General features: G+C 41.8%; 1 protein-coding gene and 1 long non-coding RNA gene across 2 annotated transcripts in view; both read right to left on the bottom strand.

The window, feature by feature from the left end:
- The window catches only part of LOC110986883 (complement C3-like), a 60,666-nt gene extending 36,647 nt beyond the window's left edge, over positions 1–24,019 (bottom strand). Inside the window, exons 1-13 of the mRNA XM_022249155.2 lie at positions 23,726–24,019; positions 15,307–15,473; positions 11,609–11,800; positions 10,505–10,557; positions 9,087–9,233; positions 7,027–7,069; positions 6,401–6,488; positions 5,186–5,285; positions 4,164–4,400; positions 2,980–3,177; positions 1,538–1,666; positions 871–939; positions 212–400 (exon numbers count right to left, since the gene is read on the bottom strand). Coding sequence (XP_022104847.2) covers positions 212–400; positions 871–939; positions 1,538–1,666; positions 2,980–3,177; positions 4,164–4,400; positions 5,186–5,285; positions 6,401–6,488; positions 7,027–7,069; positions 9,087–9,233; positions 10,505–10,557; positions 11,609–11,800; positions 15,307–15,473; positions 23,726–23,781 — 1,668 coding nt within the window. The 5' untranslated portion in view covers positions 23,782–24,019. The remainder of the gene's footprint in view (positions 1–211; positions 401–870; positions 940–1,537; positions 1,667–2,979; positions 3,178–4,163; positions 4,401–5,185; positions 5,286–6,400; positions 6,489–7,026; positions 7,070–9,086; positions 9,234–10,504; positions 10,558–11,608; positions 11,801–15,306; positions 15,474–23,725) is intronic.
- On the bottom strand, positions 12,549–13,353 carry LOC147797361 (uncharacterized). Its single transcript, XR_015427172.1, has 2 exons — positions 13,049–13,353; positions 12,549–12,787 (listed from the first exon to the last, which is right to left on the bottom strand). It is a non-coding gene; the product is annotated as an uncharacterized LOC147797361 (long non-coding RNA).
- Positions 24,020–25,153: the final 1,134 nt, after the last annotated feature.

Genomic DNA, 25,153 nt, shown 5'->3' with positions numbered 1-25,153 from the left:
CATTTGTCTAATTGTTGGTCCGGTGAGCAGGTCTGAATTGCCCAACACAGACCTGCTAAAACCCACAGCTCACGAAATCCAACGACTGTGCATGGGAGGTTTTGCTCCCGAATCTTGCCAAGCCCATCCCGATCCACAAAGTCGAGAAAACATGGCACAAACACGGTGTCACCCACTAAAAAAAATATTGGAAAAGGACCAGCTTGCTTACGGGATTCTTGCACTTCTCCTCCACATCGATCAGGAGTGCATCAGTAATGACGCGGCCATCATCCTTTGTGTAGTAGGCGACCACTCGCGCCGAGGGGGCCATGTCGTGGGTAACCATGAAATTTAGGGCTGTGTTCAAGTTGACCAGGTCTTTGGCACCCTTGTGCACTATTTTCCCACCGGCAATTACCTGTCGGAATTAGGGTCAGTGCAGAAATAATACGCATGTGTTTTGTGTCTACCAGTGAGATCAGAGTGCTTCTTTACTGTTTGTTCTTAAATGCTTAGTGGGTTGAAACTGGCATTGGCAGTTTATCATTATAATTACAACATTATCGTGAGCATTTTATTTGACTTTCTAGCTCATTGTATATTTTACAAGGGGAAAATGTTTAATAAATGAGTTTTACTTTTGAACAGAACTGATGGACTTATTTGTCCGTCTAAAACTGGTGTAAGGCCTAACGTAATTGACGTACAGCGAACGTGCTAAGATCATTGAATTTTTTTATACCAGATTCAGTCATCTTCATTGTAACAAAACTGTCGTGGTCTTTTTCTGGATATTCACGTGGGATTTTTATTAGTGATCGCTTAATGCGGAAGGATTATTTGCTCTATATGAAATAGACGACAATAAACAGGAGTAACACCACTTACAAAGTAGTTCAATATGTCGACAAGTTGAGGGTGAGTCAGCTGAACTTCTACCGTACTGTGCTTTCCAATCTGACAATAAATACGTATAAATCAAAACTGCCAAAGTTATTCACACTAGGAGTCAAGGCTGGTATGGATACAAGTAGTGCCTGCCCCGTCAGCGAGGAAAAAAAAGGGAAAAATATTGTGCCACATTTTGGGGCAAAAACGACTGTTTCCAAATGACAGGTTTTGAATAACGTTCCAAAGCGTCCCATGAGATGCTGCTAGCTCTCACTTCTCGATTTTTTCACGGTATGTTTCTACTCTGCCTCCTCCAGAGAGTGTTGTTTACAAAATTCGGCCACACATCTTCAAAAAGATTTTCAAGTTTCGATCTGACGATATGCAAATGCTTCAACGCCAGCACGAACAGATGTCACGTGGGCCTATTCAGAACACTCCGAGACTCCTAAAATCTATCATGCCCTCCACATGCATTTCAAATGTACCATGTATCTCTATGAAATGATTCTGATGCCTTGGGTTGTTTTAGAGCTCTCGTACAGATGGCTCCCATTAATTTAATACTAGAGTGGCTTTATTCTGTTGCAGTGGTCCAGTACTGGCACCTTACGCAACTGATTTGAACATAACAGATTCATTAGTCTCCAAACTACACGGGTACCTGTTGAGTTCGTCTGACATCTCCAGATGGCACGCGTACCACCAGGTATTCGGAAGACAGGGATTGCGGCTGGATAACCGTTGTGTCTCGTGTGTTTGCACCTTCCAAATCTGGGTCGTCTGTCTCCAACTGCACACAACATAGACAACGCATTTGTTTTAGTTTAATGTCAAACAACTGCAATCATTCATTTCATGCACGTTTACTAGTTCTGCAGCCTTGCAACTCGTGTCGATGGGGTTACTAACATATGCTATTCAGTCTGAGGCTTCCTTGAATTTGGACATTCTCAGAAATACGCTGAAAATTTTACATCTGATTTCGTTTCACTGGAAATGCGTAAGCGCGAATATTATGGCACACTGGAATTTTTGGAGGCCCTCACTTTTTGAAACCCATTGCACAGTGAATTGACCACACGCGCCTATTTGCCCTGAGCTGAAGTGCACCCTCACCGGCGAAAGAAAGGCAGATGATGCTACGTTTTCCACCGGATTCTTGCACAGGTGTGGCATGCATGCGAAGACCACACATTCCAGACTAAATTCGTTGCGTGTTCTCAGCGTGCTCGGGGTCAAACGTGCATAAACTTTAACGCCTATGCGATAAGTGCGTACCAAAGGACTGTCACTTTCACTTCAAAACATGCCCTCTTCTGTTCCAGCTCAAAGCAGATTGGATAATCCGCCACAAGCTGCAGCACGGAAGCAACAACGGAAAAACTGTACTGCTAAATTTCTAGACTTGAACAGGTCCGGATTTTCTGTGACTTTGTGTGTTTATGCTTTGGATACGGAGACTGCGTTTACAGTCCTGAAAGGCATGTCTGCAGCTGTGTGACATTTCTTGCTTCACGCCCTCTTGTGTCCACTTGTGAGTTCAGACTGACTAGTGACTGGTGACGCACATGTACATGTTTGACATATGTTGTACAATGATGGCTATCAAATGCGGGTGCCTCATATACGAGTTACGCGACAGCCAGAGCGCGACGGGGGTAGCGGGTTAGCGTAGCGGTTTTCCCTCGCCTTGCACCAATGAGGCCCAGGTTCGAGTCCCAGCTTGGACCAAGCTTAAGTGTATTTGGGTTCCAGTCCATACTCGCTCTCGCAGGTTTTCCCCGGGCACTCCGGTTTCCTTCTGCCTCTAAAACTGGACCTTCTTCCTAACTCCGTAACGTGATGCTGATTAACAAAGTGTATGAATAAACGTACAGTTATTGGCGCAAATAGCCTGAGATGCTGAAAGCGCCATTGAAACAAAAAACAAACAACAGAGCGCGACGACTGTGTACAAGCTAGTGAAGGGGATGACTAACTGGGAAAAAGCAACATAAGTCCGACTTGATTGAGGTCTACTAAATTCCAAACTTCCTGTAGCCCCTTCAAATTCTCCCATTTTGAGGATTTAACGTGTGATTTTTTTGCTTGCCCGAGGCTTACTGTGACGGTTATCCGGGTAGCGTCATCAGGCACATCCAGCCTGAAGTCCACCTCTCCCTGTGCACCCGACAACTTTCGGAGGACATCACCGGCGTCACCTTGCAGGTTGATGTCTGGGCCATTTGTCCGTGCAGCCACAGCCGACGCAGTCACGGGCACACCGTCAGCTGGAAGGCCACTCATGTATTGAACATTTGCCTGGGAAAAAAAGAGTGCACTGGAAGATTAAAGCTGACCACGAAAAGATAGGCACGTGCATATTTCATGTTGCATAATACTTGTATTACTTCAAAACATGGTCTTGGAGCATTGCCACGGGCAAGAGAATAAAAGATGAATAACAACGGGGGAAAAAACCAGAAAAAATGAAAAAAACAAACATCAAAGTGACAAAAGAGATGAAAGTAACCGTTTTGCAAGAAAAAAACGAAATGCTCTTTTATGATTGTTTATGGTTTATCAGTTCGTTGCTGATGAGTGTTTTGTCACAGTGGGAAGAAAGGACTTTTTCGTTTCTTCGAAAGAATCTTGGCATAGCCAATGGCCGGTATTCTCGTCCAAAATTTATATAAGGTTGACAGCGACATTGTATTAACGTGAATCCCAACAGGGGTATCTGAAATCGATATTCTTTATTGGACGACACAATTAATGTTGACGCCAAGTCTAATTGATATATTTCGACTAAATAATGGTAATACCTCCTAAATGCAACAGCAATGGAAAAAATAATCAGAATTATGCCATTATCAAAAAAGACCCTCTCCCACGGGAGAGCCATTTCTGAATGTGATTTAATAATCTACATTATTCGATATAATCTGTTGTACAGTTTGGTGCCTGACTAATTTGGGTTCCATGCCACACTTGGTTTTTTATTTAAATGTGGCTTTAAAAGGTTTTGATATAATCAATCACAAATATTAAATATTTACTGGCATATATGACATTAATATATTATTTTTTTTTAAATTTTCACATGCCAAAATCAAACATGAACCTCCTTTTCGGTTCAATATGGCCGACTTGTAAATAAGAACAACTGCCTAATCAGGAAGCTTTACATCATTCAATATAATTAAAAAAAACGCAAAAAAACGATGTAGAGGGACATTGAAGAAGACTATTCTGGAGCCTGGACCAGAACTACAACTAAATCGAACAGTCCACCCAGAGACACACACCTTCACAGAGAACGATAATCCTGGTTTGAAGAACCGCTGGGTGAGGTCCCAGTTGAACTTGAAGGGGGTTGGATTGAAGGTCACCATGGTGTTGTTAGCATTGACGGTCTCACTTGAGGCAATGTCCGTCACAAAGGCCTGGATGATTAGCCGCTTGCCCATCAGTGACAACTCCCAGTTCTCCAATTCCACGTCACCCAAATCCAAGTCCTGGTCGGCCTGGCCTTCCTCGTTCAGCTGTGAACAGAAATTAACAGCTCAACGGGTTTCAACTTAAGCCATGAAAATATTAGCAGCGTTCAATGACTCTTGAACGGTCTGAGCACATACATTGCATTTGTGTTTTTTTTTAATAATCTCTAGGTTTGAGTAACATTGTGTTGGAAGGGTTTGGTGATTTCGAGCGACAGGTGTAAATGGGACGAAACATGACCATCACCGTCTTTCAAATGTTGCCAAAATGGATTTCGTCTATTCTACGGGAAGAGAAATTAAAGTGCAGTGCTATAATGTGAAATATTACGGTCAGTGTCATGTACTTTCAAAGGTAACCTCACTGCCAGCCTACGTACTCCAGCGTCACACCACTGGACACAGCCCTAATGTGGAATCCACAGGAATGCAACAGCAATCATCGTGCATAACGTCCAAGAATTTTTCTCTATCTCTCCTGATATACAGTGGTATATCGATAAAATCCTCTCCCATAATCCCGAATTTACCGCATTTCAATGTGCTTAGGACAGAAATAAAAGGTTTATGAAAATGTGATATTCTTCAGCAAAAGAAGTGCAAAGAATAATTCTTTATTCTTTGCACTCGGTGAATTCCTTGATAAGATATTTTTTTTCTTTCAGGTGGAGGGGAGAGAGAGGATGTAATCTTTATCCAACTGTTCAATTACGTTTGCTGATCGTCTGTGACCAGAGAGCAAGTTGGCAAAATTAAAGTGACCTGATCTTGAATCAGATTTTACATTCCATGTCAAATCACCGAGGTGGTGTTTTCGTAGGTATAGTTACCCGTCCTTCTTTCGACTGCAGTTTCGTAAAACTCCCGTCATCCTCAAACACTCCATATATCACGTAACAGTTGCCCACGACTGGCTCCCCAAACAGGTACCTGCAATAGGACAAGATGGTTTAAGGGCACATTCAAGCGACAACCCTGTCCTGCTGGTCGATTTTCCCTGGTAATCTACACTCTGAGTACCTGGCCAAATCAATTAGTTGTTGACAAATTGTCTTTCTATACTCAGACTTGTAATTTGGAAAATATATTTGTAATTTCACTACCAATGCACCACACCAAAATTAGCCCACTAGAAGCATGGACGTCACAGTCAAAAACGGTGGAAAGCTGTGGAAAACGATGGTTAGTCCTCAGTACAACAATTCAACAAATTCCTAACTTGCAAACAACAAACTACTACAACTATCAAAAACAAAATTATTAAAGCAAATAATAATCCATCATAATGAGGCAAGTGATACCTGCCGAGCCTGAAATGAGCTATCAGCTTTAAAGTTGGTCATCTAATTAGCAGGTAAAATGAGAGAGGTCTACTTGAAACCAACCGGTGTCCGGCCTCCATGATTAAAAAGCCCTATGGAGGCCTATCGAGCAGTTTAATGGTGACACGTCACGCCTATCTCTGCGCCAACCATACCGTCGGTAGTGGTTTGGACGGTTGAGAAGACACAATAGCCTTTTGCGAGTTAAATTTGGACAAAATCAACTTCACTTTCTAATGTCGACATTTTCGTGAAATTCATGTTGACCAAAACTATAGATATCATTTAGATCAGGCGAATAACACTGATCTGTGTGTGGTTATAATCAGACTTTTATCCACAAAGAGACGAAATGTGCGCTCCGTAGAGACAAAGTTGAGCAATGAAGGGCAAACGCTGGTTCTGTTAAGTGTTTTCACAAAAAGGACATATTTTACTCTGGAACTCAGTACCATCAAGGAAATATACAGCTGCAAAACTACTTGCATATAATTATGAAACAACCACCGTAAGCCAACTACAGCTATTAAGCTTACAAATTTCGAGATTCTATGACAAACCAAATTGCGACCACGTGGGATTCTGTATTATTTTGCTTGAAGTCGGGATTGATTTTTGACCACCCGCCAAGGTTTCCCTAGTAAGGTATCTATCTTTTTCCTCTAAGAATGACATTTACTTTGCCCATACATCCACTGAAATGTCTTGTAAGAGTCACCATACCTTGCAGTCACTCTGGTGGCGAGGTTCTCTGTTCCCGGCACAATATACATCAAGCGAGGGACGACCTCCACGTAGAACTTTGGCAGCACTTTAGAGAGAGGAAGCCGAATATTCTGTTCAGGCAATTCATCGAATACATCAACAACTCTTCCATGCAGCTATTGACTTTTTTTGTATTGGAATCCCTTTGCAGAAGTGCACTCCATTTCACAAAAGAGAACAACTACGGCACAAGCTATATGAGTAGTACCTCTACCCCAACCATTTGTCTGGTTTGAGTTATAAGAAGAAACTCATTGTCATTCTGACTCTAATGTGACGGCAGCTTGAACAGCAGCAGTACGATTTTGAAAGCGGTGCAAGGCAGTTGTGAGACCACCAGGCACCAGCAATTTATTGACCAAACCATTAAGCTCCGCCCATTATAGGTCCTGCCAAGAGTAGGGGCATGTTCCCAAGTCAAAAAAGTAGGAGCCCCAGCTTCCACCGGCAGTGACCCCTACCGAAGTCAAAGCTCTGTAAGGTATTAAAAAAAAAACGAGCACAATTTAAAATTTTCCTCTTTAGACTGATTGAATTCTTGCTTGGCATCCAGCCTGGATTGTTTACTATTTGTTTTAACTTACCATACTCTTTAACCTCAAACTGAATAGTTGAGCTGGCTTGAAACTGAAATCAGAAAGAAAAGCCGAAAAAAGGCAATCAATGACGGCTAAGTTCAAGCTAGTTACATGCTGTGTTGAAACTCCCTTCAATGGATCGTCACCCTTGCGCAATCCGGATGCACATCCATCAGACCGACCCCATGAGCACCGCCCCCTTGGTGCACGTGTCTGGAACATGAAGTGTGGCATTGGAGAAGAGGATGTACTAAGTGCTCCCGTATGCAGTGGGCGGGGTTTACTTGATCGGTCTATTATAGACTTAAATAAAGTCGTTAGTCGGTCGCATTTGTCGTCCAGAACAACCGATGAGCCAGAATGCTGCATCGTTTTACATAATAGTGCTGAGCCTCGTGGTCGTGGGTTGTTCAGTACCAGGTTTCGACGCACATCGGCCCACGTCCCCACTGTGCCCGCCTCGTGACTTGACCAACGTGATTCTGGAAGGATGTTGATGTTCCAACAACTGTACTACACATTCATGTTTCCATGGAGAGCGCCAGTAGCTCAAGCCACATAACAGACTCGTCCATTTTATATACAGGGATGTCTATATCCGATTAAAGTCTCAGTTTCTTTCATATCTGGCATTGTATCCCTTTTAATACGACGCTTAGAGTATACATAACTGTTCAAGAACAAAATCTATTAACTATATATCTTTTGGTAAAAGGAATGATGTTTTATGGTAAAGTATTTTTTTTCATGTAAACACCCTTTTTAATTAAGGAGACTGTGGTTGTTGCTAATAAACGTTTAATTGACCTTTTTATACATCAATCGAACTGCCTCTATAAATAAATATTCATTTATCGGGATTCTTAGCCGATCAGAGTACTCCGTCTAATTTTGGTAGGAAGCCCCATATTTGTGCACGAAAGGGCTTGCAGGTTGTTCAAGTCGGCGATTGGGCACCACCGGACACGCTATTGGGGAGCGAGGTTGCACTGACGTTCCCGCCGAATCGCGAGGAAGATGGACTACACCCGACGTGATTTCAAGTCTAGGTCTATTACAGTCTCCCGACAACTTGGGAGGGGGGGTATTGGGGGCCTTTTACAATGCAAGGGATAATCCATGAATTTGAATTGGTCCAGCAATGAAAGCCTTACATGTTTGTCGGTTACAATTGTCAAGAAAACACATACCGCATGTACCAAGGTGTGACGTCATTTGAGCCAGGGCGAGTAGGGCAAACGAATTGAGTAAGCGCGCTTTATAGTTCACGCACACAAGTGTGTAAACGCCTTCAATCGTGGACTCCCTATTGTTCCTCTTTTGTTCATACTTTTAACTTTTTTGGAATACCCCCCGTATGTATTGTACACGTTTTCCAACCGTGGACTCTTCGGCAACAGTGGACCCTATTGTCCCCTATTGTTATAGGTCCACGATTGAAGGCGTTTACACTCGCTGGTTCTCACGCTAATGCCTTGTCTGTGCACGTGACGTATTTACTTCGGAACACTATACCGTGGGATGAACATAGGTAGCTCAGTATTAGGTAGCGTACAGGCGGCCCAGAATATCCAATAGGCACAGTAGACACTGTACCTGGGGCTTACGAAGCATTATGAAACTGAGTTCCTGCGAAAGCATCACAGTGTGTTAAATCACACACACAAATGCAAATGACAGAACACTTGCTCTAAATTTACTGACAGTTCAATTATGAGAAAGCCACCCCAAACTGGGGGACTCTGGCCCTATAACCAGCCCAAAGAGCTCTTATTCTCGGGACCTATAGACCACTTAATATAGGTTCTGAGGACCGGAAGACTTGGATGAATATTGCGGCTACCGGAACCCCAAATTTGGGTTGAGTAACCCAATTTGGTGGATGAGAAAATTTCTAGTTTGTTACCCCCCATGTTTCATGAACCATTCTTTTGTGGAAAAGGACGAAAAATTAGCTCAAAACCCCGATTTGGGTTAAAACCTGAGTTTTTCACACTACTTTGGTTAAAATACAACCCAAGCAAATGCATCAGTGCCAAACTGGAGAGTATAGAGGCCTTTTTTACCTGATGCCCATAATAAGCGGTCACCGTCCAGTTTCCAAACACGGGACTGGGAGGAAGGAAGAATATGTGGGTCATGAAGCCCCCTAAGGGTATTCCCTTGTGCCGCTCCACGATAATGTTATCCGGGTTGATAATGTCGACTTGTATCTATTTCAAAACAACGCAATCAAAAGGAAGCGAAATCAAGGGGTCACTGGAAACAGTCCTAACACAGTCCTAACATCGACAAAAATGACATCATAAACGATGATGATGACAAAAAATTGACATAGTGCTTTATGTTTTTTTCAATAGAAAATGGGATAGGGTGGGATGGGATGGAATGAGATTGGATGGGTTGGGGTGAGATGGGATGGTATGGGATAGGGTGAGAGGGGTGGGGTGGGGTGAGATAGGATGGAATGGGGTGAAATGGGATGGGATGGGGTGAGGTGGGATGGAGTGAGACTGGGTGAAATGGGATGGGACGGGATCAGAATGGTTGGGATAGGATGGGATCAGCTGGGACGGCATGAGATGGGATCGGGAGATAGAATTGGATCGCATCAAATCGAATCAATCAGATTGACAGCAATCATAGAAATGGTTAGCAACAAGAAGAAAAGGCAACGACATACTGATGTGCATATTAAAAGCCCCCCCCCCTACTCGTTTTGGAGAGGGATGGGATGGATTGGATTGTATGGAATAGGATGAGGTGAGGTTGGTTGGGATGGGGTTGTATGGGCTAGAGTGGAATGGGGTGGGATGAGATGGAATGGGGTAGGGTGGGATCAGATGGGGAGGGATAAGATGGAATGGAATGGGGTGGGATGGGGTGAGATGGGGTGGGATGGGATCGGATGGAATGGGGTGGGATGGGATAGGGATGGGGTGATGAGATAGGGTGGGATGAAGTGGGATGGGATAGGGTAAAATAGGATGAGATGGGGTGGGCAATGGTATGGGATAGGGTGGGATGGGTTGAGATGGGATGGGGTGGGATGGATGGAGTGAAATAGGATGGGATGGTGTGGGATTGGGTGGGATGGGGTGAGATAGGATGGGATGGGTTGAGATAAAATGAGAAGGGATGGGGGATGGTATGGGATAGGGTGGGATGGGTTGAGATAGGATGGGGTGGGGTGGGATGTGGTGAGATAGGATGGTATGGGATCGGGTGAGATGGGATGGGCCGAGATGGGATGGGATTGGATTGGATGGGGTAGGATAGAATCGGATCGCATCAAATGGAATCAATCAAATCGACAGCAGTCATAGAAAATTAGCAACAAGAAGAAAAGGCAACGACATATTGATGCGCCTTCTTAAAGCCCCCCAAAATGCGGAAAAAGTACTCATTTTGGAGAGGTCCCATAGATATAAGAGCCCTATCCCCACAAAATGTCAGAATATACAAAAATGAATGGGTTTCTTACGTCATGATTCGCCGGCTCCATGTTCTGATTCAGGGCCACAGTGCGAATATTAACTGAATAGAAAGCAAAACAAATCACCACAGGTTTACCACAGAATGGATCGCCCAGAGGACATGACGCAAAACTCTCCGAAACTGTGGCCAAAAGTAACTGCTGTACGAATACATTTTCACAAAGACTATTCCTGAATGAAACAGACTCCCCCCGGATATCACTGATGATCTCAACCACCACAAATTTAAAAAGTTAATTTCAAATTGAGCCACGCTCTAAAGCCTCTCAGTGAGACTTCCAAGCCGAGTATGAGAGAGGACACCTAACCACGTTTTGGTCAGCTGGGTACTTTTACAGCCGATATTCCAGACAGAACTCCACGGGACAGATTATTTTTTCGGCTTTGATATTTGCTTGGGGACCTTGTGGAGGTTATACTTTACAAAATTCCTGGGTGTATGGATGGGGGCTTCGAACCCACAAACAACCAAAATTTACACCACGCAGACAGGGAAAACAGCTTTGTTGGGTTACAGCAGTTGAACACCCTACAACGTCAAGGCAAAACCTCGCGTCCGAAATACGGGTCATCAACTGGTAGAAACCTCCATGCATAAATGTAAAAGGCTGTAGGTTTGAAGCCATCCAATCAATCACATGAACTTTTCCAAAAAAGCTCAAGTAAACCGCTGAGCATAATAATATTTCAAAAAATTGCCCAAACTGGTGATTTTAATAATTTTTTTATGATTTTTTTACAGAATAAATCATAGGTGAGTAGGAAAGAAAGCACTAAGTATATTTTATCTTTATTAATTAAATATTAGCGTCAAATAACTTCAGAAAACAAAACCAGCAAATGAAACCAAGGATGTCGGGACCGTGAAGAGGGCTTTTGACTTTTCTTCCCAACATCATTTTGAAAGAGCACGAAGCCGCATTTGCTTTGAATTTGACCCCATTCACACCAAAACCTGGATTAGCTCCCCAAATGTTTTTCACATTCAAGAATCTCAAGGCAAGACTTTTTTTTTTTCTAGAATCCGGTATCAAAGCAAGCTTTATATACGAGGACACATGCACACAAACAAATCGTCAGGATACACTTACCTTCATGTTTGGGGGTGTAAAGCGGCTTATCCGTCTGGATGAAGACGAATCCAGACTGGTAGCTCAGCAGAATCGGGCGTTGGTCTTGGAATGTGAGTTGATCAGAGTTAGCAGTGACCACCAATGTGACGAATTGCTGCCCGGTTGTCAACCGGTCCCTTTGGACGGTCAGTACAGCAAGTTGCGGTTCATCTAACAATACAGGAAGTAACATGAATTTCATAATACATTGATTAATTTTAAAACAATAACTGTACACCACAAGCAATTTAGGTAATGCTGCCGCTAATGTTATTTCAGTATACTGGCTGACTGCCTGTCGCCTTTATGTGTCAATGTAGGAAATATCGTTGGTGGTTTATCGTTGACCCAACAGCTGCTTTATTTAGCTTACTTACGCTTATTTGCTCAAAACTCTAAACCACAGTTCTCACTTAAAAGAACTGACTGCGATTTCAGGCATGCATGCCAAGAACTGTCGACTGAAGCCATGGCGGCTATGTAATATAATAGAAGTTTGGCAATAGCATGGCGTTCAGCGTCAGTTTGGCTCTGTAAATTGCACTCAGCACAACAAGCCCTTTAGTTCCACAGGATCTGTCCCGGTATCGTCGTTTTGAATGCCAGAGGTATATGACACTGCTCTCCTATGTACACTGCTCTGTTAAGTTTGGCGTTAAACGCAACCGCTATTTGCTACGAAAGCCCGTAAGTGCCACCGCTATTTTATGTTTCACTGCAGCTATTTATTGTTTTGAAGAGCAGCTATTTTTTATTATCATGAGCAACTTTTTTTCTCTCATCTTAGTGTCACGGTTACGTGGGGGGTGTTGCCACCTTGACGTAGTGGGTCCGCTCAACTTTTAAATTGAGGACAGGAAACTGCTAGGTGATCACAGATTAATCAAAGAATAACATATGTATTCAGTACAACATGACGTTCTGTGATTGCATATCAGATTAGATTTAATTATTCAATCCAACAATTATGAGACAGCATAGGCCACACTATAATATAAAGATCTAAAATATGAGGATGACAATAACCAGAAGTGTATTTGTTTAGGTTTCTAGGTGATTGTAAATTAAAATCTACTAAATTCCCACTGGCACTACACGCTAACTTTCAATAACTTCCCAAGGGCATTGTGCGGACCCGCCTCTCTCCTATGAGTAAATCTATTGCACAAAATACACACAACGGTCGTCAGGTCGCTGACGTGCAACAGTCGTCGGTCGCACGACACATGCACAAAACTTTCTCTACAATGTGCGAAACTGAAAAGGACGCCAAATGTCCTATTTTGGATCTCATCAACCAACGACGAAAAGCTAGCTTAGTCACAAGGTTGATGAAAACAAGGGTGCAATGTCAACACGACCCAAACACAAAATTAAAGTGAACAAAATTTGAAGGCTTGATGAAGAACGACAACTCACGTTATGTGCCAACACAACTCGATCGGAGAGAGGGAGAATCGCACGTACGCCACGGCAAAGTACGTTGCGCAAGAATAATGTGTCAAAGTTTTGTAGAAATACAGCCATTGAGCTAATCCAGCCTCATACATGAATAAGTCAAGCAATATGACTAGTTACAGACAACTGACCATTTCATATCCCACCGAGCTCTTTAAATACTGGTTACAAGCATGACGGGGTGGGAACTATTATGACTACTCGGATGGCTACCAAACTCATAACACATTCCAAGATTAGACTTAAATCAAGCCGGTCCGTGACATTAGCAGTTATTTTTTATTTTCCAGGGCAATTGTTTTTGTTTTTTAGAAGGGAATTTATCTATTTTTCAAGAGCAGCTGTTTGTATTTTGAAAAACAGCTACTGAGAGTCTTATGGTCTAAGAGTAATTTAATTGGGATATTTATAAAAAATAACTTAATATCCTATTTTCTCCTGAATGAAGATTTTTATTATATTGTATCCTGTATATATATTTTTTTCTCGTATGGCCAGTAGCATCAGATACGGAGGCTTTTGAGTCACAGTTATTAGGTTTCCTTTTCCTTTTCCTGGCATTTTTCGCTGTCCTCGTTGATGTGTATGATTATTAAAAAAACAATGTTCGTCCTTGTGTTATATGTCTGTGGGGAATGCTGAATACATGCAAATGATGGTAACACTAACAAATGAATCGTAGAAGTAAATAAGCGTAATAGCGATGCACAATGTCCAGTACAATTAACGAGAATTAAAAACGGCTGATCATTTCCTCGTGAGTAGAACACACAGCTGACTGGTTAAGATGTTTAATAGCCCTAAAATGCGTAACGGCTGCACTTGCTCGAGCAAATTTTGTAATTATGCCTCGATCGGAATGTAACACAACATACAGCAAAGCTACAACGAGCCACGGCATCCGTGCAAAACATCAGCTTATGGCAAAATAAATTGCTGTTCTTGAACATGTTAACAGCTGCTCGGGAAAGTAAAAATAACTCCTCAGGAAAATAAAAATAGTTGCTTCTGAAAATATAAATAGCTACTCTGAACACTAAAATAGTGCAGTGGTGGCATTAACCGGCTTTCGTAATTTCGCTTGTGCTTTTGCCGCTCTTATTTCGAGGTATCGATGTAGTGATTTTTCTAGGAAAAGTTTTGTGCATGTTTAAACCCTTCTTCAAAGCATGAAACGTGTTTCAAATCATTCCGATGATAGGCGAAATGTAAGGTGCACTTTTTCATTCAAAAATGGTCAAACTTTTCCAGACAAGGGAGGGCGCTGTTAACGTGATGTAAATCCAGGAATATTCTATTCAGATCGCATGCTCATGTTCAAAAGTTGCACCCCATGTTTAATCTTGAAAAAAAAAAATATTCATGAGTAAAGTTTTCTTACTGCAATACAATAAATTGTCAAAGAAAATGGAAATCTTTGATAGCAAAGTATAAGAAACAACTAGCATTTCTGTGTGGAGAGATGAATCCAACAGTGCGGTTTAGTGCCTCGGATTACATCACAGCTTTACTCCGGAATATACAAATTCATGTCATTGTAAAAAAAACAGACTCAAAACAGATAAACAGTAGAATGACAAAATTGAAAAATGGGGTTAACTGAAACATAAGGTGCAGCTCAATGATTTTAGAAAATGGTCCCTTTAAGTTTGGCAAGGCAGTAACACGGAGTATGAGCCCGGAGCCGGACCAAGAGAAGGCACAATTTTCCAAGCAACAAAGGCTACTTGGGTGGGAACTGCACTCCACTGGTTCACAACGACTATTAATTGCACGTGTTACAGCAGCATCGCTACCAGTGAACAAACGGTCCACATCAACCAATGAAGGCGTACTTCTGCTCAAGGTGGATAGTATAGCAGGCCTGACCGATTTGCAGGATTTGCGCAGAAGAAATTCTTGTGTACCACGATAAAAATTCAATAATTAGACGCCATCAAAATGCAAAACCACAAAAATACCCCCCCCAAAAAAAAACAGTCCACTTGGCCAATTATTTTTAAACTGTGGCCGTTCGACAGATGCCAAACATTGCAGAACGATTCTTCTTCGCACGGTGTCGCCTGTTTTTTTCCTAATGCATAATTAAGGGATTTCATCATGGAAATATTAAAAAGGACTTCTTAAAAGCCCCATGACTTGATAAAATCAGCATCCTTTGCATAACGGTCCGCATTAAGTATCGTTGTGATATCATGCACAGATAGGATCGCACATACCTTTAGTCACAAAGACAGTATCCTCTGAGATCCGATCGTTGCTCCCGGCCAGTTGGAAATAGAGCGTCACTGGTATCCGGTTAACACCGGTTCCACGAACACTGACAAGAACGGTTTCCTCAACATCCACGCGAACGACGTTTGGCGCTGCGATGAAATACTGGGCACTGCATGACAGTGAGAAAAAAAGTCATTTCATCTTGCAAATCAAATTTTGCAGAGCATCGAAAGTAACCCCGTGTTTCAACTCTTAAATTACGAAATTGTCCACTTAAAACAGAGAACCTACTTTTTCTATATTCCTTTCTTTGGATCGTTCTACACGATACAAGTTGTCATCATCTAAGTCCAGTATTGTACACGCAAACTGTGGTGAAATTTCGAAGGGGCACTCTTATAGAACACCAAGAGGCGCCAGATGGATGGTGATTGTACATAGGTCGTACGCGTGTACAATTAAAAATGTTAAGCTGGGGATACCCATGGGGTACGGATCTCTGCTTTGAGAAAGGGTGACCTGGCCCCTCCCTGCAGTACAGACTACTACTTGAAAGAACGCTGTGCTTGCTCGGCTTCCTCAAGTTTTGTTTTTTTTTTTTTTATTATGAGAGTAAGGGAAGGTTAGATTAAAACATTCACAATTGCCTTACAAAATGCTTTCTTTACAGAGGGCCTGCATGGAGCGCCCTCACAGAAGATATGTTTTGTTATTTAGATACCAATGAAGTGCTAGAGTGTGTACTCAAGCATATCACATAAGAACAAAGACCTGTCCTCTGGGAGGGGGCTCCACGCAGGCCCTGTTTTTTTGGTAACACGTTTAGGTTTCTCGTCATTCGTGGGCTTGTTCAGATGAAGAGAGCGTACATCTGCAATATTTGAAGCAAGATATGGGACTGAGAGAACCTCCCCTTTGTGTTGGCCATTGTTTGACCGGAATCCCAGAATTTCTCTTCAGACGGGGGGGGGGTGTTACGTTACAGTAGTCTATACTCTAGAGTGTCTATAGGGTTAGGGCATGTGTGTTGGGGTATCCCCTCCGTCCCATATCTTACCGAGTATGACCCACAACGAACAATACCAAATCTAACTGAATCTAGTCTTAACTAAAGATATCAAGCAAGGCCAAGCAAGAAACCGAATAAAAGGCGAATGAAAAGAGAAAAAATTCCATGCAGATGGGGCAATCAGGGATAAAAAAGCAAAGACAAAAGAAGAATACCAAGAAGTCTGATTGGTGAAACCCATCAGTCCTATGCTAATGAAAACAATGCGGACTGAGGTTTGTAATATTTTCAGGTCGAGGAAATGTTTTATTTACTTTTCCTAAGAAAAAGCAGTTTCAAGGGCATGTACTAGTAGTTAAGGGGGACTTCCTGGTACACGAAAACCTTTTCTTAAGAAATATGAAAAAGGTCACGTGTAAATTATGATTATGAATGAGGGTAGTGTAAAAATTCTGTTAAACATTAGAGCATAAATTCTTTATTGTATTTTGGTAGATTATTTAAATAATCTACCAGCTGTAATTGGTGTATCTCCTCCTGACCTACGGCCGTAATTCTATTTGTCAGATATCTTTTCCTTGCGGGTTTACCGTCCCCACGGAGAAAGCCTTGAATCTTATACTTTCCATCGTGCCCCGCATCACGATGCAGCTTGTTAATGCGACTCAAACGACTTTCGCCATCTATGTCGTAATACAGAGACTTCAGGTACATTTCCATGATCGTGTCTCATCGGAGCAAAATTTTAAAATGACCGTTTGATATATTTGACCACTTTAACACTAACAGTGAAGTTCAAACATCACCTTTGAAATTTTTTGAATAGTACATGAACATGTAATTGTTTTTTTAGGTAAACGCATTACAATATTCTAGGATTTTTTTCCATTTTCTTTCAGTTGAAGTTTAAAAAATTAAAATGGTACAAATACTTACAAGAAAAAAACAAACTTACAATGTACATGTAATAGAAGGTGCGCCCAAAATCCATTTTATTTACAATCAAAATATTGTTTTTACATGGTATTTTTCCAAAACATGAACAAATGAACATTTTAAATAAAACGATATATTATAACATTAGAGATTTATACAGAAAGTAAAATTTTTCAAAAGAGAAATACATGGTCCCCCCTCAAAAAAAAAAACGCTCGAGCATACTTCAGCTATTTTTCCAGCCTAAAGCATAGGTATGGGTGGGTGAAGAATCTTCTTAGAAGAAGAATGACACCAAGAGCAGCCTAAACGGATGAGTGGTTATGGTGTTAGAGCCAGTTTTGAAAAGCAAGGTCATAATGTTGAAAATTGAGCAAAATGTGCCAAGGTAATTATGTTACATTTTCTGGAAAGTGTCAAGTTTACAAATAATTTTTTTCATTTTGTTTAAAGAACAATTTATTTATCATTTTTGCTATAATCACCCTCCCTCCCCTGTTGTACCAAAAATCAATAACCAGTGAATGATTACTGGAATCACTTCCGCTAAACTTTATCAATGGAACCCCTGGACCTTGCTTTACATAAAAGGCTCTACACTCAAAACTACTAAACCGAATCAATTGATCAAGGTGTCATTCTCCTCCTAAGAAGATTCCCCTTCCATACATACCAATAGTTTGGGGCATAAGATAGCTGAAGTATGCTCGGGCGGTTTTTTTTGGGCCCCCCTCTATTATTATTACAGTTCGAAGCCAAAACATCAACTACACAACACAGGTTTTACAAAAATCAAATCAAAATTAAACATTTGACTGAAAAAACACGCCGGCCGAATCCCAGCTATCGAATCATAACTTGTTCTAAACGATGACAATGCGTTCCTTTTTAGCAACCAAACTGCTTGTTTTTTTCGGACAAACCATTTTCGTGATTACTCAATACGGGTGATTCACAATAGTGCGCCTCCAAGAGTTTGCAGCGCACTGGCCAATTACGACGCGCGAAATTTGTCGCGTGATTGGCCAACGCGTTGCAAACTCTTGGAGGCGCACTGTTGTGAATCGCCCGTATTGTCCGAGCAATCATCGGTTCCTCCTTAAATACTATTCCTTTTCAAACCACAAAAAAGAGAATTAATACGATATGGGGCTGTCCATAAGGTACATACGCACTAAGGGGGGGGGGTGCCGTTACGTACACCATGCATACAGAGGGGGAGGGGCGTTCAAGCCATTGTGTACCGTATGCAAACTGAAAATTTGCCTTGAATGGATCTCCATCATATGTATACACTTCCTCATACAAATAGCTACCAGAATCAGCTTTTTGCGTCGAAATTCAAACACAGTATTCTCCAGCGTCCAACCCACCATTTATCCTCCCATGCCAACGCCCATTTTTGGAAAACTGCAACATTACTGCTGACACAAAGATCGCAACTTTCACAAGTTGTCCTTTTGACGTTAAAACACAACTAAACGTAAATCATATATGGAGGTTGGTTACCCCTCCTTTTAAAATGTGGCGCGCCTGGGATCTAACCTTTGCCTATCTATCAATTGAGAATTAACATGTTTAGGACAATTTTGTTTTGAATTGTTATTAGTTCAGAGGCACGAACAGGGTCAAAAGCATCCGTGCGCGTGACAACTGTACGTTGAATGTACCGGTTCAAGTAGGCCTGCATATATTAACTCTGTTTCACACTCATCTGGATCTCGACCAGTGATCGTTGGTTCAGACAACAGAACCCATATAATGGGTGGATCGAACCAGCGTTAAGACCAAGAACCCAGACCCGTGTGAAACAAACAGGCCCATAGACTGTAGCTGAAATAATGAATCTGTGAAGTGTTATATTTGGTGAAAACTATTTAATTAAACGACTTTCCCGTATCCTTTTACGAGATACCGTTAAGATACCGTTCGTTTCTATACCAAAGAAAGTGTTCCAAGACCATTGGCGTAACTGTAATTATACAGGGGGGCACAGAGAGGACACGTACCCCCCCTGCCCTTGGGTGCCCTCTCATTTGAAAATCGTTGAATAATCTCCATTGAGTTTATATACATATAAACAATACATATAGCTGGAAAACCCCCCCTCCGGACATGTAGCCCTAGTTTCGCCACTTGCCACGACTGTCAAAACTCAAAAAGGTAGGCCTATCTCTGTAAAATAAACACAGGAAGCAATTTCAAGATTTTGAATCTAAATTTGGATTGTTCAATATAACTGTAACTTCTCTGTAACTGCAAGATCTCTCAAAATGTTACAGGGGCATCTCATGAAAAAGGAATTTTTTTTTAGTTTTCAATGATATCGTGTAAGTCTATTATGGTCGGGCAGTAAGAAGGCATTCTCCTGACGACGGACAGAGCACACTGTCTTAAACGTTGAGCCTCTCCGGTTCTTATCAGAACCACACAGACTCAAAAAGAGATATTGCATGGTGCTTACCGCAAGCTTTCCATCTAAGAAGGCATTACATGTATAGGCCTTTTATCTAAGAATTCTCGAAATTCAATTTACATTGGAAACAATTATAGGGACACCCTCTGTCGTTGAGTTGCGTGAATCCAGTTGTGCAGAATTCTCAAATTCATTTCAAGAAGGTTCCTATTGTCTTCCACGAAATCTGTGAGACTCTGCTACCTTTTGAAAAATCTTCAAATAACTACCCAATTAAGCACTGTGCGATACCGTCGCAGGAAGGTAAAGACCCTTGCCAAGTCACGTAACAATGGTGGGTGTCCCACAGTGGCTTCGAGGAGGTAAGCAGAACCTGTCTTTGTGTATGATTTGGATACGTGACGAACTCTCTAACTCTCAATACTCAAGAGAGCTGTAAATGATCAGCTGTTTTACATTTCTCAACAGGAGGGACTTTGTTTTTAACTTCAGAGCAGTCATGTTTCAGACCAAAAAGCAGTCCTTGAAGTTACCGACCATTTAACTAATATGTGTGATGGTAAGGTAACAGGAGCCATTTGGGGGGGACCTTAAGAAAGCATTCGATACTGTTAATAAAATTTGTCTAAGTGACACGATGGTGGAGTCAAGGATCTTGAATCAAGATGGTGTAAAATCATCTCTCAGGAAGATAACAGCGGCACTAGTTGGAATTCCATAAGGATCAATTCTTGGCTCCCTTCTCTTTATCATATTTATTAACAGCCGTCTTTCGTGTATCAACCCCAGCAACCAAAGTGAGCATATATGCTGATGAAACCATGATCACGTTTAATTGCACGACCCCTGAAATGTTGGCGCTTTGCCATGAGTTAGGTAAGTGGTGGTTGATGGTCCAGAAACTTACGCTTAATTTTGGTAAAACTAAATTCATGACTTTTGGTTCCCATCCTAGCTACATACTACTCACATATTCATTCGAGAGTTCATTCGTACAAGTATCTCGGGAATATTCTGGATGGGCATATGTCTTGGTCTGATCATACTGATGCCACAGCTAAGGAAATGTCCATGAGGATGGGATTTCTACGACGATCTGCTAGACCCTGCCTTCCTAAACCATTGTTTAAAACGATAAGAAATGCCATGATCTTGCCTTTATTCGACTACTGTAATGTTGCCTGGTCGGGATGTGCACGTTCCTGTAGTGTAATTCGACCACCAGAATTATAAGCCATTACTTCGGTGGCACAAAGCTCGTGGACAGGTGGTACGCGCGCGTTACATGCCTCCTCGACCAATAGGGTGTCGTGATTTGCCAAATGCACGCGCGCGTCAAGCAGATAAATGCGTGTGTGGGTACGGTGCCACCGCAGTTAAGGCATCTAATCGGATTAGTCTATACACTGACAAGCTTCTCAAACTATTCAACCACCGTCTTGCCAGAGCTTAATTCTTGATGCTCACCCTAGAACACATATTCAGGAATTATAACAAGCACTTTCATGGTCATCATTGCCAGCTTGTTGGCAGATACATCGATTGATCAAAGTGTACAAATGCCAGAATAATCTGAGTCCACCATGTCTCCAGTCCCGTTTTCTGAAACTATGTCATTCTGCCGATACCCGTGCTAAGTCTAACGGATAATTACATATGTACGTTAATCCCAAGACTGATGCTGCTTGGTGCACTTTTCAGTACCTTGGGACCCTGGGATGGAACAAACTTTCTACGGCCCAAAGACAAGCGAAGTCACTGTCACATTTAAATCTGTTACAAGCTGATTATGTTTCAATTATATTTATTTTATCAAAAGTTAGTTTTACAGTTTTAGTTTAGTGTCCTGTATTTTACTAACTTTCCAATAAGCTAACGATGTACGTACCCTTTTTACATTTGCTGTATACTGTATGCTTCAATACAATTGTAATACAACTTGCGATTGTAAGTTTTAATTTTAACCATTTTAGTGGCAATTCACTAAGGACTCTTCATAGTTATTACCTTTTACTATATATTGTTTTAAATTTCCACATCGCTTGTTTTATTTCAAATCTTTGTTCTGCTTCAATATATATCATATATATAGATATATTTCATTTTCATTTGATAAGGTCTACATATTTTTCCTGAGTAGATTTTGGAAGAATTTTTGATTTAGAAAATGGTTTTCGAATTTTTCTGATCGTGACTCTCGTTTGTAAATTTTCGTTGGATTTGATTCTGCTTCTGTGATGACCCATTATTTTGCACATTTAGTTTTACAGACTTGCCTGTATCGCTGCTTTGATACTTTTAATTTAAGCTTTATAAAACAAATACTGAGGTTGCGCGGCACTACTTTCTACTGTGAGTTCAGAAATCCCGACTCGAATGAATCTGTCAGCCGTTTGTACACAGCGAATCAGTTCATCTACCAAAAACGGTAGCAGCCAATCAGGTTGCCGGACTTGTTTGCACATCGTTCATACCTCCATTACAATGAACGAGTCTGCGAGTCTAACTACTTTAATCTGTGAAAGTTCCAAGTCTCTTTTGATTGGTGGAAATTCTGTATACATTTTGCAAGATCATGTCGTTCATATGCCATTATGAATAACTACCGATAACCGACAGGGGGTCTGATGGGCTTATCGGTCGAGTCTGACTTACTGACTGTGTGGTACACACGTTGACGCCGGATATCGATATCACGAAAGGCTATCAAATGAGGGCGCCTTATAAGAAGTTATGCGAGCGGCCGAGCGCGGCAACCGTACACTGTGTAAGGAACAGCTGACTGGGGAGAGAAACGGGAGTCCGACTTGATGCAGGTCGAGGTGCGGTAACAGGTGCATATACAAAGCTGCAATTTGAGGAGTTTCACAGGGGGGTGATAGTTACCGATTACTAAGACAGCGGACGCCGTCTGGTTTTTTATTTTAACTCCTTGAGACTGAACGGCGTGATTGATGAACTTAGCAAAGGCACAACCGTAGGTACACAATTCACTGGCATGTTTTACGGGGAAAAAACACCTTTTGTTTGGTTTGTTTTATGGATGCACTGGGCAGATCATCAAGGAATTTTTTTCTGGGGATCAGGCACGTTAGATGTCCGATCGTAATACATTACATTGTTACTGATGTCATCTCTTCAAATAATTGATAAAAATGTGATTATTATTTCATTTAGTTCTTATTTATTAGTATCATGTTGATGTGAGAGCGGAGGGGGCTTGACCTTCATCCCCCTGGATCCGCCCCCATCAATATACCTTTTAGCACTCCAATGAAAAAAAATCGTGTATCCATACTTACTCACTTCTTTTCTTATACGTTTAAGAGGGCTAATAAACGGGGCCGGGGCAACAGGTGAAGGGTGTGGAGGTTGATGAGGTGAAGTCGTTTGAAAAGACATCAGCGTTTCTGTGGGCATTAATTTCGCCTGTCTGAGAGGAAACCATCGAACATTTAAAGAGCACCTCTGAGGAAAACAAGTTTTTCTCTCGCTGATTTTTGTCTGTTCAAATAAATGTGGAAGCACCCAAATCGAACGCAGTCGTCATTTGTCCTAAGAGTTCAAGTATAACAAGCTAAAAGGGACTTTTTTCTGTTCATGCCAAGATGCGAATTCTGAATGTTGATTGCGTCATTCGGAGAAAACCAGGGAAACCCTCGCTCTGTATTTATTATGTAGTGGATAAACCCCTGTGCATGCCAAACAGTGCATGTAGCCATTGTTTGTAGCCATTGTTTGGCATGCACAAGGGTTTATCCACTACAAACGCAGTGTGGGTTTCCCTCGTTTTCTGTTTTCTCCCCAGGACGCAATCAACAGTCAGAATCCACATCTTGGCATGAACAGAAAAAAAAACCTTTTAGCTTGTTATAGTTAAGTTCTGAAGACAACTGACACTGCGTTCGATTTGGAAGTCCACTTTGAGTGTTTATTTGAACAGATAAAATCAGAGAAAACATGTCTTCCTTAGAGGTGCTCTTTAAAAGTCCCGCAGTCCGAAATTGAAAAGCAATTTCTGTTGACCTGTAAGAAAATAGAGTGAAAGATTTATACTCACGCCTGTGCCACGGTGAGTATGTGGAGGACTAAAGCGAAGATCAGGCGGACTTGCATTCTTCCGTTTGCCCCTCTTCGATGCTAAGACCAGTTTTTCCAAAGACAGACTTTCACGGAAGAAGAGAATCTGAATCTGCACTGAACCCCCAAATATGCCTTGGCACTATTTGACAACGACGAGTGAACGACGAGTGTTTTGCTCTGCAAGATCCACCAAGATAATTTTGCCAACTCCCTTTTGTTGGTGTAGGGCATCCGGTGAGGAGACGGCAAACCCAGCTCCACACTGAGGCGAAGGGCCAGGGCGCTGCAGATTTATAGCCTACAGCACGGGTCAGTCAACTTTACAGTCACGTCGAATTGACGTGGCTTTTAACCTTTCCCGGATATTTTCGGGAAAAAAAATCACTGGTTGTACCATTAATACTACAGGGGCGTTACTTTTTAAGCAGCACAGAAACCATCAGAGGGATATCTGTTTTGAATAATTTACACAAAACAAAGCAAACGTCGTCACATGGAACACTTGAATGTGCATGTAATTGAAAATGAAGAAGGGGGGTGTTGTCTGGCGGGGAGGGAGGTTGTCTGACAAAGATCAACTACCTTGGACATTTTATGATTGGCAATATAACCTGTACACTGGCACAATTTACTGAAGTTTAAAGAAGACAAGCTTTCATGCAAGTAAGAAATATAAGTGTGTATTATCTGTAATTCACTTCAAGGAAAAAAAACTTTTCAAGACCTAACGTAAAAACAACCACTTTTAAGTCGGGTTCGGCCAAAGCAGAAACTCCACAGTATTTTGGAGTAAAGCATTTGAAGGTTATCTACATTTCCTGTCTTACACATAAGGGGAATTCCCAATCAGTACTGTTAGCGAGAATCCCAGCGATCCTCTGGCAACATCCGGGGTACGAAGGTCTTTCTCTATTGTTCAGAACCCCCTCCTCCCCAGTCCCTGAACCGATAGCAGCCGGTTATGCCATCACTTGAAGCCCTTTGCCCCAGAAGATTAAGAGTCGCCAGAAATTGTGCTCGCAAGGCTGAGCACGTGCCTCTCGTAAACCTCAGCGAGTCCCTGGAGATGAAACCGATCGAGCAATTATCGCTTTTACATCTGCGGTTTTCGTTTAAACGAATATAAAGCAAATAATAGATTAGAATTTTAACTTTGGAAAGCGAAACACGCAATGCTGAGATATTAAACTCATCTTCAAATCCTCAGTGCAGTTCCCGTTCCTTGAAGGATGGGCTTAGATTCTGATCTAAGCACTTTTGCCCCCGAAAATAAAAACTTGGAACCAAGACACAACAGGCAAAACGGAAAAGCAAGGCGAAAGCAAGGAAAATACTACTCCTCACGGACGTAAATCCTGGGGGGGGGCTATTGAACCCCCTCCCCCACTTATTCGGGGTGAGACAA

Source organism: Acanthaster planci, linkage group LG11, assembly GCF_054643075.1.
Source record: "Acanthaster planci isolate LZ-2023a linkage group LG11, COTS_SCS, whole genome shotgun sequence".
NCBI classification, from domain to species: Eukaryota; Metazoa; Echinodermata; class Asteroidea; order Valvatida; family Acanthasteridae; genus Acanthaster; species Acanthaster planci.
Note: the sequence above shows the minus strand (reverse complement) of the source record. Positions and strands in the feature narration are given on the sequence as shown.